Source organism: Sturnira hondurensis, unplaced genomic scaffold (genome assembly GCF_014824575.4).
Source record: "Sturnira hondurensis isolate 20B ecotype Veracruz unplaced genomic scaffold, ASM1482457v3 Scaffold0015262, whole genome shotgun sequence".
NCBI lineage: Eukaryota > Metazoa > Chordata > Mammalia > Chiroptera > Phyllostomidae > Sturnira > Sturnira hondurensis.
Genome location: NW_028087893.1, coordinates 110,395 through 126,720, shown reverse-complemented (window position 1 = coordinate 126,720; position 16,326 = coordinate 110,395). Strand labels below are relative to the sequence as shown.

The 16,326-nt window shown below is 41.4% G+C and overlaps 1 protein-coding gene across 1 annotated transcript in view; it reads left to right on the top strand.

Annotated features, from left to right (window-relative positions):
* The window catches only part of ADAMTS19 (ADAM metallopeptidase with thrombospondin type 1 motif 19), a 218,639-nt gene that overhangs the window by 107,144 nt on the left and 95,169 nt on the right, over nucleotides 1-16,326 (top strand). The window contains exons 9-10 of the mRNA XM_037064401.1: nucleotides 13,817-13,957; nucleotides 15,393-15,543. Coding sequence (XP_036920296.1) covers nucleotides 13,817-13,957; nucleotides 15,393-15,543 — 292 coding nt within the window. The remainder of the gene's footprint in view (nucleotides 1-13,816; nucleotides 13,958-15,392; nucleotides 15,544-16,326) is intronic.

The window sequence follows — 16,326 nt, the reverse complement described above, 5'->3', positions numbered from 1 at the left end:
CCTGGGTCCATAACCTGGTCCAAGAAATAAGATGGTACCGGCTGTGATCGATTTTTGAGGCCCCTAGGTAACCATGTACATATACTCTCATTCTCTCCCTGGAAGGCTTTGAGGCTTTGGTTGGGTGCTCTAGAATGCAAGTCTGTTACTCAGAAAAATAAAGAAACAAAAAGAAAATAAATACACATTAAAGTCATCACGCTGCAGGGGTCGTGTGTGACGCAATCACCTCGTTCACGTTGGAGCCCATAAATGGCGGGATTTAGAATCTTAGTTCCACTTTTATCATTTTCCTGGTATGATGGAATTTCATCATACCAGGAAAAACCATCCTTAGAATGAAAAGTGTTGAGAAAAATATGAAAAGGCAAGAAAAATGTTAACACCAAAAAATGTTAATAGAGTAAATGCAAATTAATCATACATATAATTTTTATACATTAAATACAAATTTCTGAATAATTATAATCTCCACTATTTAGCTGTGCATTAAAGCTTGATGTATCAGCAGTCTGTATGTTGGTAAGCAATAGATGTTAAGTAATTTTCTCAAAACCCCTAAATAATAGAAAGTTCACTTTAAAAAGTTGTTTTACTTTTTAAAAATGGATATGTAAAGTTACTTTAATCATTTGTATTCTTAAGTGTAGAAGAAAACACCGCTTGAATGAATGAAGCACAATCCACGTTACTTTATTAACATGTAAACTCTTGATCAAGAACCTACTCATGGGACTACTAAGAAAAACGACTGCATGATATGATTTAAGAGAAGGCCACTTCAACGTTATGTAGCAGAATCATGGCTTTATGACCGGGCGCTCAGGTTGGAATGGCTAAAATGGTAGTGAAATATTATTTTATTTGACTTTTATAGAGCGGTACCCAAAGTCAACAGAGATGTGCCAAAAGTATGTGTAATGCCTGATGGATGAAGACCAGGACGTGGGGTGCGTTGTACACCGAGCTACTTAGTTGCTAAAAGTTCTTACTGGTAGTAAGCGGCATTCGTCTTGAAAGCAGAGACTAGTGTTTTTTTCCGATGCTAAAGATTGGCAGACACAAACGTTGAGAATTGTGGTATCTTTATAAAGAACAAACAAAGAGGATGGAGTTCATCTGTGTAAATTCAGCATCAGACATAGAGCACAATGAAAAAAAAAGTAGCTGAAAGCCCCGAATCCAAGCTGCTAGACCACCAGGGAGGGTAGAGTGTAAAGGGGGTCAAATACATGGTGACAAAAGATTTCATTTTGGGTGGTTGACACACGATGCCCCATAAGTGTCGTGTGTCAGAGAAGTGTACACCCGAAACCTATATAATCCTGTTAACCAATGTCACCCAGATAAATTTAATTTAAAAGGAATTTTAAAAATAGAAAGAAAGATGTATGTAGGAAGAGGAAAATTTTTAAATGAGCATAAATACATAGCTTCTCAAGTAAGGAAAGTTTTCAAAGATGTTAGATAATTATATGTATGAAACCTAGGTACATGCAAACCAACATAGCTCATTTTTTTAGAAAGTTGCCAGTGTTGAATATTTAAGAACAATAGCTATCTATTATTTATCTATTTTTGAAGAGAAAACAGATTACTAAATGCCTGTGGCATTCATCAGAAAATGGGAAAAAATATAGAGCTTTTAATTAGAGTATAATTAAGAGTCAGCTATTGAAGTAAAACTATTAAATTTTATTGTTTGTTTTTCCTTCTTTTTTTATTTTCTTTTTTGTTTATAGCTTCTTCCACTATAATTCTGCAGAATGATTTCATTTACACTTGTCAATTCAAGAATATCTTTATAATCACACTCACAGTTGTTGGCTGCCTTGAATTTGATTTCTAGAAATTCCCAGAGCAACGGCACATATAGCTGAAAGAATCAATGTGGGAAAAATTGATATGGGCCACCAAGTAATTAAAAATGACCCTTAAGGATGAGAATTTGAGTAATTGAATAGAACAAAAAATTATTTTACTGTTACAAAAAAATCTCAAAGAATCTTAAGAATCTTAAGCAAAAAATGTATTAAATTTTTCTCTTCAGAAATTATCAGTTTAAAAATCTTACATGTGATTATATTAGAAATACAATTTAGAATCTTAGCAAGGCAGTTGAAATAAATTATTTATACCATTTTAAGTATCCCTTTTCAAATTATTTTTCTTTTTAAACCATAGGTCAGAGGAGTGATTATTTGTCTTGTAACCAAAAATTTTGAGAATGGAATATCTTAATTGGTATTGAGTGTTTTTTATATTATGAAACACAAATGAGAACCTTCATCAATTCACTGTGATGAACACTGTAATATTATTTTTATAAATAAAAATAGCTTAGGTAACTGTTCATGAATTTGACAGAATTTGTTGAGAGCAGATGTAACACATTCACTACATTTCATATGTTTTATATGATCTTTGTGAGCAGCAATTTTTGTTTTTTTTAAGATTTTATTTAATTAATTTATTTTTGACAGAGGGGAAGGGAAGGAGAAAGAGAGGGAAAAAAACATCGATGTGTGGTTGCCTCTTGTGTGCCCCCTACTGGGGACCTGGCCTGCAACCCAGGCCTGTGCCCTGACTGGGAATCCAACCGGCGACCCTTTGCTTTACAGGCCAGCACTCAATCCACTGAGCCACACCAGCCAGGGCGTGAGCAGCAATTTGTTGTTGAAAGAGATTTTCCTTTGATTTTAAGTCATAATTTAGTATTAATATATTAATTGTGGTTGGATTATGGTATTTGAGGAGAGTGTCCCTGAGATGACTCTGAGGTCCATGATTTGCTAAAAGGACTCACAAAACTCGGCAGAGCTGTTTTACTCATGATAATGGTTCATTATAGTGATAAGATGTAGATTAAAATCAACAAAGGAAAAGGCACAGAGCCGGGTCCAGGAGACACACGGCACAAGCTTCTACCCGCCCTTTCCCACTGGTGGTGTGCACACAGTACTTCGTTCTTTCAATGGCATGTGAAAATGTGCACAGAGGGTCGCCAACCCGAGAAGCTGACCCAGGCATTGATATCCAGGGTTTTAACTCGAGTTTGGTCACGTGGGCATAGCTGACCACCCACGAGGCAGACCTTCAGTCTTCGTCCGCTTCAGAGGCCAGGCCTGCCCAGGTTCCTTCCCACCCCCAATCACATTGTAGTATTAACTGACCAGGTAAACAAAGATGCTCTCACCAGGCAGAATATTCCACAGGCTGAAAGGTTACCTCCCAGGGGCCAAGCAAGGACCTGACCTCTCTTTGAAACGTGCAAGTTTGGGGCCACTTGAACTTGTGGGGTTAACTCTGTAATGCACAATTATACAATATTTTTTTAAGTCTCCAAAATACATTTTTTAGGTTGCTAAAGGCTATCAAGCAAAAATAATGATACGTTCTTTCATCAGCAGGGAGTGCACTAGTACTGTGTATTCATATCTAACCCAGCCGCATGGCGACCTTGAGCTAAGTTGTTGTCATCACCTTTCTACAGGTGAGGAAACTGAAGCTAGCAGAGATTCTTTCTTCAGGAGTTCTTTTGTTTGGTATTAAGGATGTACTTTTTGATAACATATATTGTTAACATTTTCTCTTGGTTAATTCAGTCTTGTTTTTGAGTGTTTTTGACTTACAGATTTTTTTAGTACTCAAATTTCGTATCTTATTTTAGTATTTCTTCCATAGCATTTTGCAATTAGAAGTGCTTCTTCATTCTAAAATTAGGGAATCAGATTTCTGTCCAGTTGTCTTCTATTTTCCTCCTTCTCGTTTGTGCTCTTCTCTCTCTCTAGCCATCTAACGTCGAGAGTCTACTTTAGTGTGTGTCACAAAGTTCTCACCATTAAATTTGATTTTCTCAATAACAGCTCTGTAAATGATCTTACTATTCAAAATGTGGTCCCTGATTACATAAGGAGTTATACCAAAATATAGATAGTATATTTACCAAAATCTGTGGGAAACATCATTCTTAATGGTGAAATATTAGAAATTTCCTCTACAAAGTTAAGAAATAAACAAGGATCTCACCACATCTGTATCTACTGTGTACTGAGAGTCCCAAGAACTACAGTATGACAGAAAAAACAACACGTGTCGGGTGAAAATGGAAGACAAAGCTATATGAATATGCAAATGACGTGATATGGTGGCCTACATAGAAACATGATAGAATGTACAAAAGAGTATGGAATTAATTGGTGACTTTAGTACTATTATTAGATATAAGACAAATATACAAAAATCCAATGTCAACACAAAAATACAAAATATCATTTAAAAAATACTATTTACTGTAACAATAGAAAATACAAAATAGTTAGGAATAAATCCAGCAAAATACAGGAAAGTCTATGCCCCTACTGAAGTGCATTAAATTAAACCTTTTTCAATAAAAATATATCATGTTTATGAATACATGCAGTATCTTATAGATGCCAATTTTGCCATAAATGATTTAGATGTTCCTGGAAATTCCGATAAATATACCATCACAGCTCTCTTATGTAAGTTGGCAAAGTATTTTCAAGATTTATATAGAGATGCTAGTTGCTAAAAATAGCAAAAATATTCTTGGAGAAGGAAGAGATGAAGCTGGAAGCAAAGACAGAGGAAGGTGTGGAGAGAATAATGTGGGAATCTTGCTTTAACAGAGATCAAGACCTATCATGAAACAACAGTAGTTGAGACATTTTTACATATTTGTGGACACAGACAGACCAAAGGGTGAAAGAGAGTCATAAACAGGCCCGCGTCCACGTGGAGACGTGACGTCTGCCCACCACGTCACTGCGTGCCTGCAGAGAAAGTTGCCTATTCAGGAAACGGTGGTGAAGTGTTTGGTTTTCCACAAGTATAACAATGAAATACATACCTATGTCTTCACGTCATTTCTAAAAATCAATTCTGGTTAAAATAGAAAGTGACGGGTCACAGATAACACTTTTCAGTGAAGACAAGTGAGTCTGTCGGTAGCACATCGGGACTGAAATGACTTCCGAAGCAGCACACTTCCCCGTGCCCCTTTATGGACGGCAGAGGAGTGCGGTGTGGCAGAGAAGTCTGACACGGATCTCAGACCTGGTCCCGTTCCGGTGCCTTCCTCCTGTGATGTTTCCTCTCGTGCTTAAGTTTCATTAGACCATGTAAGACACATATGAAAATATTTCATAATTTTCAAATGAAGATAAAACTAGGAAGGAGTAGCAAAATGAGCATTATTTGTGTAATTGGAAAGCTGAAGACAATCTAAAAAATGCCTATTATGACAATAAAAGTTTTTATCGGCCTGTTACAAAACTATATGAAAATTTTTGCTTTCCAATGCATAAGCAACAACCACTTGCAGACTATTAAAAAATGTGTATCAAAGATAGCAAAAAAATTAAATAAAATAAAAATTTAAAAGATAAAATATGTAGGAATATACTTACAAAGGAATGTACAAAACTTATAAAAAGAAGAATTTATAACTACACAGAGAGTCATAAAAGTGGTTTAAATAAATGGAAAGACATTTCCTGGTTTGGAATAGGAACAGTCAATATTACAAAATGACAGCTATCTATATATAAATGTAATGTGATCTGCCCAAAAATGCCAGTAGAATTTTTATTTCTTTTTTTATTAGACACACTGATTATAGAGTCCATATGGAAAAATCAACATAAGAAATTCCTTGTTAAAAAAAGAAAAAAGAAACCCTGAGGAGGAGAGTGAAGAAACCGTGAAGGGGAGAGTGAACGCTATCACATATTATTACATTTCACAGTAGATAAAGCAGTTTGTTCTGGTTCTTGAATATGCAGACAGGGTGATGGAAGAATTCCATTCACACCAGCAAACGCCGTGGAAGTGTAGTGTATACCAGGAGCTGCGTCTACAATCAGTGGGAGGAAGTGGATTACACACTCACAAAAGTAGTAGGAATCTGATTCTGTACCTTAGGCATCACATCAGAACACACCAAAATGATTTGTGCATTGAGATTTTGTTTTGTTTGGTTGGCTTTTTTCTTTTTTAGTCTTTTGATAGGGCATGTCTATTATTCTAGGTATGAAGTCTATAACACCTCAGCATTAAATATCAATCATAAAACTACAACACTCAGTGAAAGTATTTGCAGCATATATGACAAAGTAATCTCTAGTGTGTATTGATTTATACCGACATTTTCACACACATGCTCCCTACTGGATAGCAATCTCTCTAGAAGTAGGGTTTCTGTCTAGTACATTTTCCCCATAGCACAAAGTTGAGTGAGTTGTACATCACAGGCACTCAGACATTTGCTGTACGAATGAGTAAGCATTTATTATACAAAATACTTACCTGTTGGATGGTCATCTTGAGACACAGAGTAGAAGGCAATTGAGTTCTAGAAGCAGAGAAGAGGAATTAGTTGGGTTAAAAATGCAATTGCCTCGACTAAGTAAAAGAAAATATGACTATATAAGCATCACTATGGCCAAATAGATTTCCTTTTTGGCACATGACATTTTGAATTCCTGTATAAAATAGATTATGTGGAAATAAAGTAGTTAAGTTATATGTCAGTTATGATGAGTCTACTTTTGAAGTCTGCTTACAGTCATATCTGACGATTTCATGCAAGTCCTGAAGTCATGGACTTGGACGGGCCAAATCCAGCAGTTCAACAATACAACTATTTAATCTAAAATTCTGCTACTGCGATAAGAAGCCAGCAGGTGCTCCAGGGGGAACCCTGTCATTCGTAAATTTGGCTAGTCTCAGATTGCTGGAGGAGTCCTTCTTAGAAGAGAATAAAATACGTGCCTTTTATTTATCATTGATGTGTATCAGTGTATCTCCCAGAAGAACAAGAAGACATTCTACAGGGAGAGTGGAGAAACAGTGAGAAGCAAACAAGAAATGAAGAAAAGGTCAAATAAATCCTTACCTAGGCTGCTGGGGTGGGAAACTGTGAATAAATAATGGGTTGCTGTAAGTAGTCGAGAATCAATGTGCACTTACCACTAGAACGCCTTAAAATGTTCAAACCCAGTTACTCTGTTACAATTGCTATTTTGCCCACTAAAATTGGTGATGGCCACGTGTCAATTTCCTGTCCCCACATCGTACACTTCAGAATTCCCCAGAGCAGAAGTCATGAATGTCTTCCTCTAACCCATGCACCTTGATTAAGGTGAGGAACTACTCAGTGGGCAGATAGACAGAAAGCACGTCAGAGACTTGCAGACTTGGACCCGAATGCATGTTGTGCCAGCTACTCGCTGAGTGAACTCTAGGCAAGTCAACCTGCTGAACTCATTTGCTTCATCCCTGAAATTTGGGTAAGTTTTTCCTTCACGGTTCCTTAGTAGGTCAGTGATGCCCTCATCGCATGGTGCCGTGGTTGACCCAAGGCGGAGTGAATGGATAGTAGTCAGTCGTATCATAATGATATATGAACGCTTTAATGTAAAAGGAGATTTTTAGCATCCCATGGCCGTACATCTCTCAGTTCATCCAAGCAGTGATTTCACATTCTCCCGAATCCCATTGGATCGGCAGGAAGTGGGCTTATCTCTTATAGCCCACTAACATTGCTTCTGTATTGTATTGTATGTGGACAGTGGTACCAATTAGAGTAATGAGAAGTCTGTCCAAGTTAATCATGATAATGGGACCTCAGCCCATGCAGATGTGGCTGCACGCCCACACCAGAGCCTGTCCAAATGCAGGCTTGGATGTTGTCACGCGGAACATAGGAGAGGGGAAAATCCACCCAGCTAACGGAGAGCCTCACCAGAACCATCCTTCCATTTGCACTTCTCTGACACATCTTGGCACAAGGGTGTTCTCAGTGAGGCGAGCAGCCCTGCAGGTGCGGAGTGTCAGTGGACTTTGCAGGCTGTGGTTTCTCCAAGTCTGTAAGCGACCACGGCAATTTCAACTATCCGTCAAATTTACAGAATGTTTGGTCGCATCTATATACATCTGTGGGCATTTATTTAACAAGGCATTGCACTGAACAATTCAAGGAATTAAAAAGAAAATAGGACAATTCTTGTTCTCTGAACATTTAAATTCTAGGTGGTGGTGGTTCATGTACCAGCGTATTACTTAAAGTTCACAGAACTAGGAGGGAGTTCTGATATCCGACATTCCATATATTTGAAGGGCCAAGGAGTTAAGGATTGTGAGACCCACGTGCTAGAATTTTGGGGGAGTCCTTTATACAGGAAGAAGGTCCTGCAACTGAGTTGTATTTGTAAATGCAGATGAACTGGGGAAAGGGTTCTGATAGGAAAGGCCGGTATAAAAGGGTGGGCTGGAGTGAACTGTTACCCTGACAATCGGGTTGGAGTCAGAGAAGAGATCGCTTGAAAAACAAGATAACAAGTTCATTGGCTCTCTGAATTTTAAGTGAGAATTATCTAGAAAATGCATTCAAATGCAGTTTCCCAGGCCTTACTGCTAAATGTTCTCTTGCCATCAGCTGGAATAGGGCCGAGGAATCCACTCATTTTCACTAACCAACATCATCACGCCCTCTGATTCTGAGGCACGTCGTTCCTGTGTTCAAAATCATTGCTTGTGGGAATATTAAAAGATTTTTGCCTGGGGAAGTAGTTCTTTTGTATTAGTGTATTTATAAGAAACTCAAGTCATTAAACCAAGGGGAAGAGTTCAAGGGCAGAAGGTCAGTGGGGGAGACTTAGGGCAATTCAGAAGCGGGGAGAAACTGCGCTGTTCTGGGCTGACTTCCAGAGATGTGGGTGGGGGTGCGGTGGGGGTGTGGTGGGGGTGCAGTTTCAGGGCTGATGGAAGTGACAGGATCCAGGCGTGTGTATTTGATGCAAGAGGGCGAGGGGTGTTCCTACCTCAGTAGGTAATGAACTTCTCGAGCGTGGGAACTGGAGCTTACTCACTTTCAGGGCAGCACCCAGCACAAAGTGGGCTCCCAACGAGTGTTCATTAGTTGAATCGCGAGATAATCGCTGTTATGTAAAGCACAGCAAAGTCAAAAAGGATCTTTTTGTACCTCCACTCTTTTCTTAACCTCAAGTTTTTTACCTCGTTGCTGACTTGCTTCTCGTTGCCTTTTGATTTGCACGATCACAAAGGCACATATCTCATTGTTTTGTGCAAATTAAAATAATTGAAATGCTTTTAAATAAAAAATATTGAAGATATCTTGTGTGTCTTAATATTAGGCTTTTTCCCATGAGCACACAAAAGTGGGGTGACATCGGGTCAGATATGGACACCGAATTTTCTGAAATTAAGTGTCATTTTGGGAAATACAATCCACTTCCAGGTAAATATTGTTATGGTTTGTTTCTCTTTTAATTGATTTTTTCGTATATTATGTGGCTCTTAGTGGGAAATTATGTATCATGATAAATGTTTAATGTGTTCAGCACACACAAAATATACTCTTTTAAAATACTGCTGTTAACAAATTCTGATTTTTTAAAAATTCTCCCCCAAATGCGAGTGGATTCATAAATGTTCTCTCCTGTAACTCTCTGAACACCAGAAGGGACTGTCTTCAAAATCCGAATGCTTCTCTGCGGGATATCACAAAACTTCCTGGCAGGCACTTTTAAACAAGTTGAGAAGTTTTATAAGATAAAAATATTTTTTCAGTTGACTTGACAACCATGCACGATGGCAGTGGAGAGTTTATTTGCCCAAGGCTCTTTGTCAAAATGAATCTAAACTGGGATTGTTATTAAAATGTAGCTCAGCGGCACCTCGAGAGGAGAGGCGCTGCTGACGTCTCACTGCGAGGACGCTTTTCCACGCGCACACGTGGCGTGGGGCTACACGCGCGTTCCTGCTCACGCAGAGGAGACCTCTGCAGTTACTCAGGAAACAACGAGTCGCCTGCATCCGTGGGGGGTTTGGAACCAGAAAGAGAAGCACAGCGGCTCAGGGTGCGGAGGCCTGTGGGCCTGACCCTCGGAGCGCGTGGGGACCTGTGGGCCTGACCCTCGGAGTCACGGCCTCGAGGGGAGCCCCACTGCCTCCCTCCTCCGCAAGCTCAAGTCCTGATAATGGGGACACTGTGGGCATCCCGCGGGGAGCAAATGATGTCGCCACTGCGAGCGATTAACACGGTGCCTGGGACAGATGAAGGCTCACGAGTCACCGTTTCGAGTCACCGTTTCGTCTCAAGTCTGTGGCATCAGGCCCCCTGGCGATCGGTGGCAGTCGCCCATGCGTGGCAGGGAGCCTGTCCCCACAGAAGGGTCTTTTCCGTCGCGAGTGAAACAGCTCCGGGAAAACTTAACTGAAGGTAAACGTTGCTTGAGTCGCCGGATCTCTCTCCGCGGCTGTAGCTAAATTCGTACGTGAGCATCAGGATCCCAAAGGGAAAGTGCTCATCTGGATGAGAAGTCGTCATCTTCCCGATTTAGAAAATCGCCTTATGCTCCTTTGGGAAAGTGTCCAAATTGCTAAATCTTGGAGGCGATCCCTCTTCTTCTCTCAACCGGACACATGATTTCGGGAGTTTTATTATTTTTGAATGAGACCGAGCGGCTTTCAAGAGTCGGAGTTCGTGTGTGTGTGGTTTGAAAGGGGGCACCCGGCGGAGGGAGCAGGTTCCACGGGGCTGCGGCCCCCAGCGACGGTGCTGCTGCGGGGACCCAGTGGGAGGCGAGGCGAGTGCTGGCTGCCCCCCCCACCCCACCCCACCCCCCCCGTCCCCGCACAGCCCAGCGCTCAGGGACAAGGCCCCTTCCTCTACCCGGGAGACTGTGCCCTGTTTACAACTTCTGATTCTAATTCAAGGTCCGGACAAAGTAGATTCTTGCCATTATGACATCCTCGGTTTTCCTGAAGTTCACAACTTCCACCAAAGTGAGCAAATACAGCAGATTGCCTTTAATGATGTTCCAATTTTTTTCTGACAAACTAAAACAAGAGAAAACTCTCTGATAGAAAGAACAGGTATGAGTTGCTACCGTATTCCAGCATCAAGCAGGCACTTCACACCCCGCAGGTGCAGACTGACAGCCAGTGAGGAAAGCATTTTAAAAGAAAGAGGAAACCGCCCTGGCTGGTGTAGCTCAGTGGATTGAGCAAGGGCCTGTGAACCAGACAATCGCGGTTCGATTCCCAGTCAGGGCACATGCTTGGGTTGCAGGACAATTCCCGGCAGGGGCCAGTTCCCAGCCGGGGATGCACGAGAAGCAACCATACATTGATGTTTCCTTTCTCTCTCCTTCCCTTCCCCTCCAAAGATAAATAAATAAAATATTAAAGAAAGAGGAAACCGAGGCACCTTCATTTCTTTATGATTAAAGTCGACTCTGTTCGCCTGAGTAAGGACATACACTGCTCAAATCTCTCTCTGACTCTGGGGTTTTCCGTTCTGCTTCTAGAAACTGAACGGGCCGTACATTCTAATGCCATCTCTCATTTTTCCTCTTTATCTTCAAAGCGTGGAAAACACCTGACTTCCTAGTCTTTCTGTCAGTCATTCTGTTACTGTGTGTGCATATGGGCCCTATTTAAAGGCATTCATTAGACGAGGAAAGATAAACATGATTCATCTTATAGCTGAATTTTTCTAGCCCTAAAAGTGAAAAATAGTATTCAGTGAAGTATATATAGTTTTATTTAGACCACAATTTTCCTAGTCTTCAAAGCTAGCAGACACAGCGAAGTTGTTACTTATTACTCTTAAGCATTAATAAATCCCCTCTATGTAATTTTCTTCTTTCAAACACATATTAAATGTAATCACTTTGATGTAAAATTTTAATTTATCTTAATGAAAATGTAGTTCAATAGCCTTGAGAAGTTTTATTTTTATCTGAGCAAATGCAGTCGCCTTGTGGTTTTCCTTAGCAGCTTCTGTAATCATTCTCTGACTCGCCTTTTAAAGTGTAGTACGTTATTCTTGCCCCTCGGGACTCTTCACTAGGAGGGACTATTTTATTGGTTGTGTAGGTCACTAGGCAGAGAGACAGGGAGCGCCTGGCTCTCCTGTCGTCCTCTCACACGTCGCATGTAGGAGGCCAAACTGCCCTCTTTCTGCTCCTTTGTTACTAACCCTCACTCACAGTTACTGTAATGGCCCGATTAGGAGAATTGCTAGGAGGTCATACAAGTCTCTTTCTGAAGTAGAAGCGACTCTACCTGGTGACTTGATTTGGCATTTAAGTGTGGTTTGTAGACTATGATCCCAATGGGTCAGGACCTTAGAGAGGTGAGTAAGTCCCTGTCTTCAAGAAATGGCAGGAAAAAAACAGAAGTAAAAATATAAAGTAAAAAATATATTATATTTTTTACTTTATAACTTTACTTTATAGTAGAAAACACCACAACAATGCTGTTCGCAGGCTCCTATGGTGGGAAGCAGAGATAGTCCACATGGGGGTGGTGGGAGTTAGTGAAGCTCCTGAGGGTGATTTCTGTGAAGATCGCACAGCATTTCTCTTGGCGAAGATGTTGAAGGGAAGGCGCTTTGGGCAGGGCAGGGGCTGGTATGGAATTCACAGAGGTCAAGTGCATGCTGGTTAGTCACGTGACTGGGGGGCCAGCCACCTCGACTCCAGCGCTGCCACTCTCCACGTTCACACTGCATGGTCCTGGGGAGGTTATTTCTCACCAGCCAAGTGGGTGTTAGAATTGTTCCTACGTCACAGAACTGTTCCGCTCCAACTTTCAAGGTGTGATGTGTGACACATAGAAGATGCTAAGGAACTATTGATTACAAGAGGATGAGAAACAACGTGACAGTTGGGAAACTCAAAATGCTTCGTGGTGTTGCTGGAAGGAAAGCACTGTGAGGGGTGGGGAGAAGGCGAAGATGCTGTGCACCCACTGTGGGGAGGAGCTGGAAGGCGCCCTGCAGGCCATGGGAAAGCAGAGGGGCAGTGGTCCTGTTGAGTCTTCAGGAGACCTCCCTGGGCAGGGGCGGAGGGGCAGGGATGACGCTGGTCAAGACTGGAGGCACAGAACCCAGTTAGAAGGCCACAGGAGTTGTCAAAACAAAATATTCGGTCATTCCCTTCAACAGTAACAAAAGGAGTTGAGGAGAGGTGACAGTTGAGTGAAATGTCGGGGAAGTAGAATTGGCAGGACCTGCTCCTGACCTGTAGTGTGTGAAGGAGGCCGGGGGATCCTTTGGGAAAGGAGGGATAGGGGACGACCTGGAGACCCTCGATGTGGCTGAACAGGTGGCTGGTGAAGGAGAGGAGAGCGAGAGGACACGGGCAAGAGGGGGTTTGGAAGATAAAACAGTGAGTGTGGTCTTTAGACAGACTCAATTCGACACTTTCAGTGCATCTGAAGTCCAGTCTTTAGACTGGCATTCCAACTGAACAGATTCAGGATGCGATAGAACAGTAAAGGTGGCCATGAGTGGGAAGGCTTCCTGGGGACAGTTTGTGTCATCTGATGAGTGGAAGACTGTTGACAGTCCAATGAAGCATGTGGGGAAAAAATAGTTTAATGTGGTTTTGTATTTGACCTAATGTATGAGTAGAGAATCTACAGTCAAGAGCAAGAGTATTATGTGGTCAAATAGAAACTTGCCATTTCTATGTGGTTCACATACTACTGGGTGAAAACTCTATCTGTAGACCACTTTGATATAGGCAAACTACGCATATTGTTTACTAGGTTGACTTGGAAAATGTTTTTCACTAAATAAAATATTCACCTTTCATCTCGACAAAATGTTTAAAATAAAGCAATCTGAAATCGCATTTTATTTTGACCTTTAAAACTGATTCCTCTCCCATTAAGTATTCAGCTGTTATTAAATTGCTGTTATAAAAAGCTAAAAGCCGTCTTCTGATATAACTAAGACTGTAACTCTGTTTTGAATCAGCATGGGCATCAGTCACGACAATGACCACCCCTCCTGTGCCGACGGTCTTCATATCATGTCTGGTGAATGGATCAAAGGACAAAATCTCGGTGACGTTTCCTGGTCCCGATGTAGCAAGGAAGATTTGGAGAGATTTCTGAGGTACTGAGGTCACTTCCTGTGGCTGGGTCGTGAGTGTTTGTGCCCCCACTTCCTCAGCCAGCCTGCGCGGGTGGCATGGCTGAGCCAAAGGACCCCCGGTGGGGCATCGAGGCTCTGGGTTCCATTTTGGACTTTCCCATGGGCTCACAGTGTGAACTGGGCCATAGTAACCCATCTGCTTCTGAGCTTCCACATCTGCACATTTAAAACTCGGGCAAGGTGATTTGTGAGGTTGAAAAATGTTAAGGCTTTAAAAAGTCTATCACAGTGACTAACTGCCTCTCTAGAATTTCGCAGCAGGACCATTCTCATTGCTCACCACTCACCACGTCTCTTGTCATCACGAGGAGCCTCTTTGACAAAAGTTCCACCTTTTCATTGTGACGCCTCTAAGTTCTGGCTCTCCTTTCATTCCTGCGTAATTTTCAGCATTGCAAATAGTCCTCCATTCTCTTCCTTTCCACCTTCGACAGCCATAACGCTTAGCTTCTGCCTGGTTGGAACAAAGCAATGCAAAGCATTATTGTCTTACTTTTCATTTTAAAGCCTGTGTTCCTTAGTTGTTCCTTTGGCCATAGAAGGAGCGGCTGGTGTGAGGAGTGAGTGAGAAAGAGAGAGTTGCTTGAGTAAGAGACGCACGCCCATCGAACTAGCTACTTTCACGGCATAGCTACACCCCATTCATTTTTACACACCATTTAGGTTGGAAAGCCCACTTGCCTGCTAAATGAATACTAAAATGTACTAAAGTAAAACATTTATTACATTACCACAGCGCTTCCTGAAACACAATTCTCTGCCCGCTCTCCGTGGGGACGGCGTGGCCAGCAGCGCCCGCCTGTCCTGCGAGCGCAGCGCCTCCCCGGGCCGGCAGCCGGCAGTGCGCCTGATGCGTTTCTGGGGAGCGTGTGCGACGTGGTCTGGCTGCCTTCACACGAGTCGGAACTGTGATAAAATTAAATGTCACCTCCTAAGTGGAAATTGTGCCATAATGTCAAGTACATATTCTTGCGATGAATACACACTAGAGAACGCTTTCCATAGATTCTTTAAATCCCTGAATGTAGTTGTTTTTTTTACTTACCTTCACATATTTGATTTCTGATTACTTACCTTCACATTTTGATTTACCTTATAAATGGGTAAAATGGTAAGCCCCCTCACAGTTATGTAGATTAGCTGAGTTAATCCATAGGAAAGACCTTTATAAACCCAAAAGTTCCGTTCTCTTGAAGATTATTATTGTTACTATTAGGATCATCTTGAAGAATTATAAATAAATGATTCTCATATATGGAATAATTCCTATAACATTAAATAAAAATGCTTATAAAGTAAGAACATATTTTTCATATTATGAAATATTTCCTGTTGCATGCCAGTGATGGCTTTTTACACTAAATTCAAAGTTTTGCGCATATCTGCATATCACCAGGTCAAAGGCCAGTAACTGCCTGCTGCAGACAAATCCCCAGAGTGTCAACTCCGTCATGGTCCCCTCCAAGTTGCCAGGGATGACATACACCGCTGACGAGCAATGTCAGATTCTCTTTGGGCCACTGGCTTCCTTTTGTCAAGAGATGCAGGTAAGGCCGTGTCCAGGTGGGATTTGTGAAATGCATGTTCACGTTCATTGTTTAGAAGTATTCATCAGAGGAGAGGAAGAGGACTTTATTTTAAAGTTTGTGGCTCAAAATTACCCCAATCTTGTAAAGAAGGATTTTCTAAGAAAAGTTTTTGCATCTTTCCCCTAGCTCTTGGAGGTGATATATGTAAGCTGTGGGCATTTAAGTAATAAGGAATGACCCAAGAATTTCTACTTTGAGGTGGTACCAAAGTCAGGGAAATACTTGCATTATGTCATTTTATGCTATAAATGCTTCTATTTTAAATCTCTTACTTACTTACATGGTAGGTAACTGGGTAACAAAGTAATATATCAGCCCTGGCTGGTGTAGCTCAGTGGATTGAGCACGGGCTGTAAACCAAGGGGTCACTGGTTTGATTCCCAGCCAGGGCACATGCCTGGGTTGCAGGCCAGGCCCCCAGCGGGGAGCGCACAAGAGGTAACCATACACTGATGTTTCTCTCCCTCTCTCCTTCCCTTCCCTTTTCTCTCTAAAAATAAATAAATGAAATCTTTAAAGAAAACATAATACATCAATATATGAACATGTAATTGTGAAGAAAGAGTTGTTTTTTAACCCTGAGAATAAAAAGTTAAAAAGTATATTCTGTAGGAGTAAAAATTAGAGCATAAGTAGTTAAATAGCTCAACCCGAGTAAGTGTATGATGGTCCGTATATGAGTACCCGAAGTCACTGATGGCTCAGAGCGGCCGTCGTACCAGCCTAGAAACCCGAAGTCTG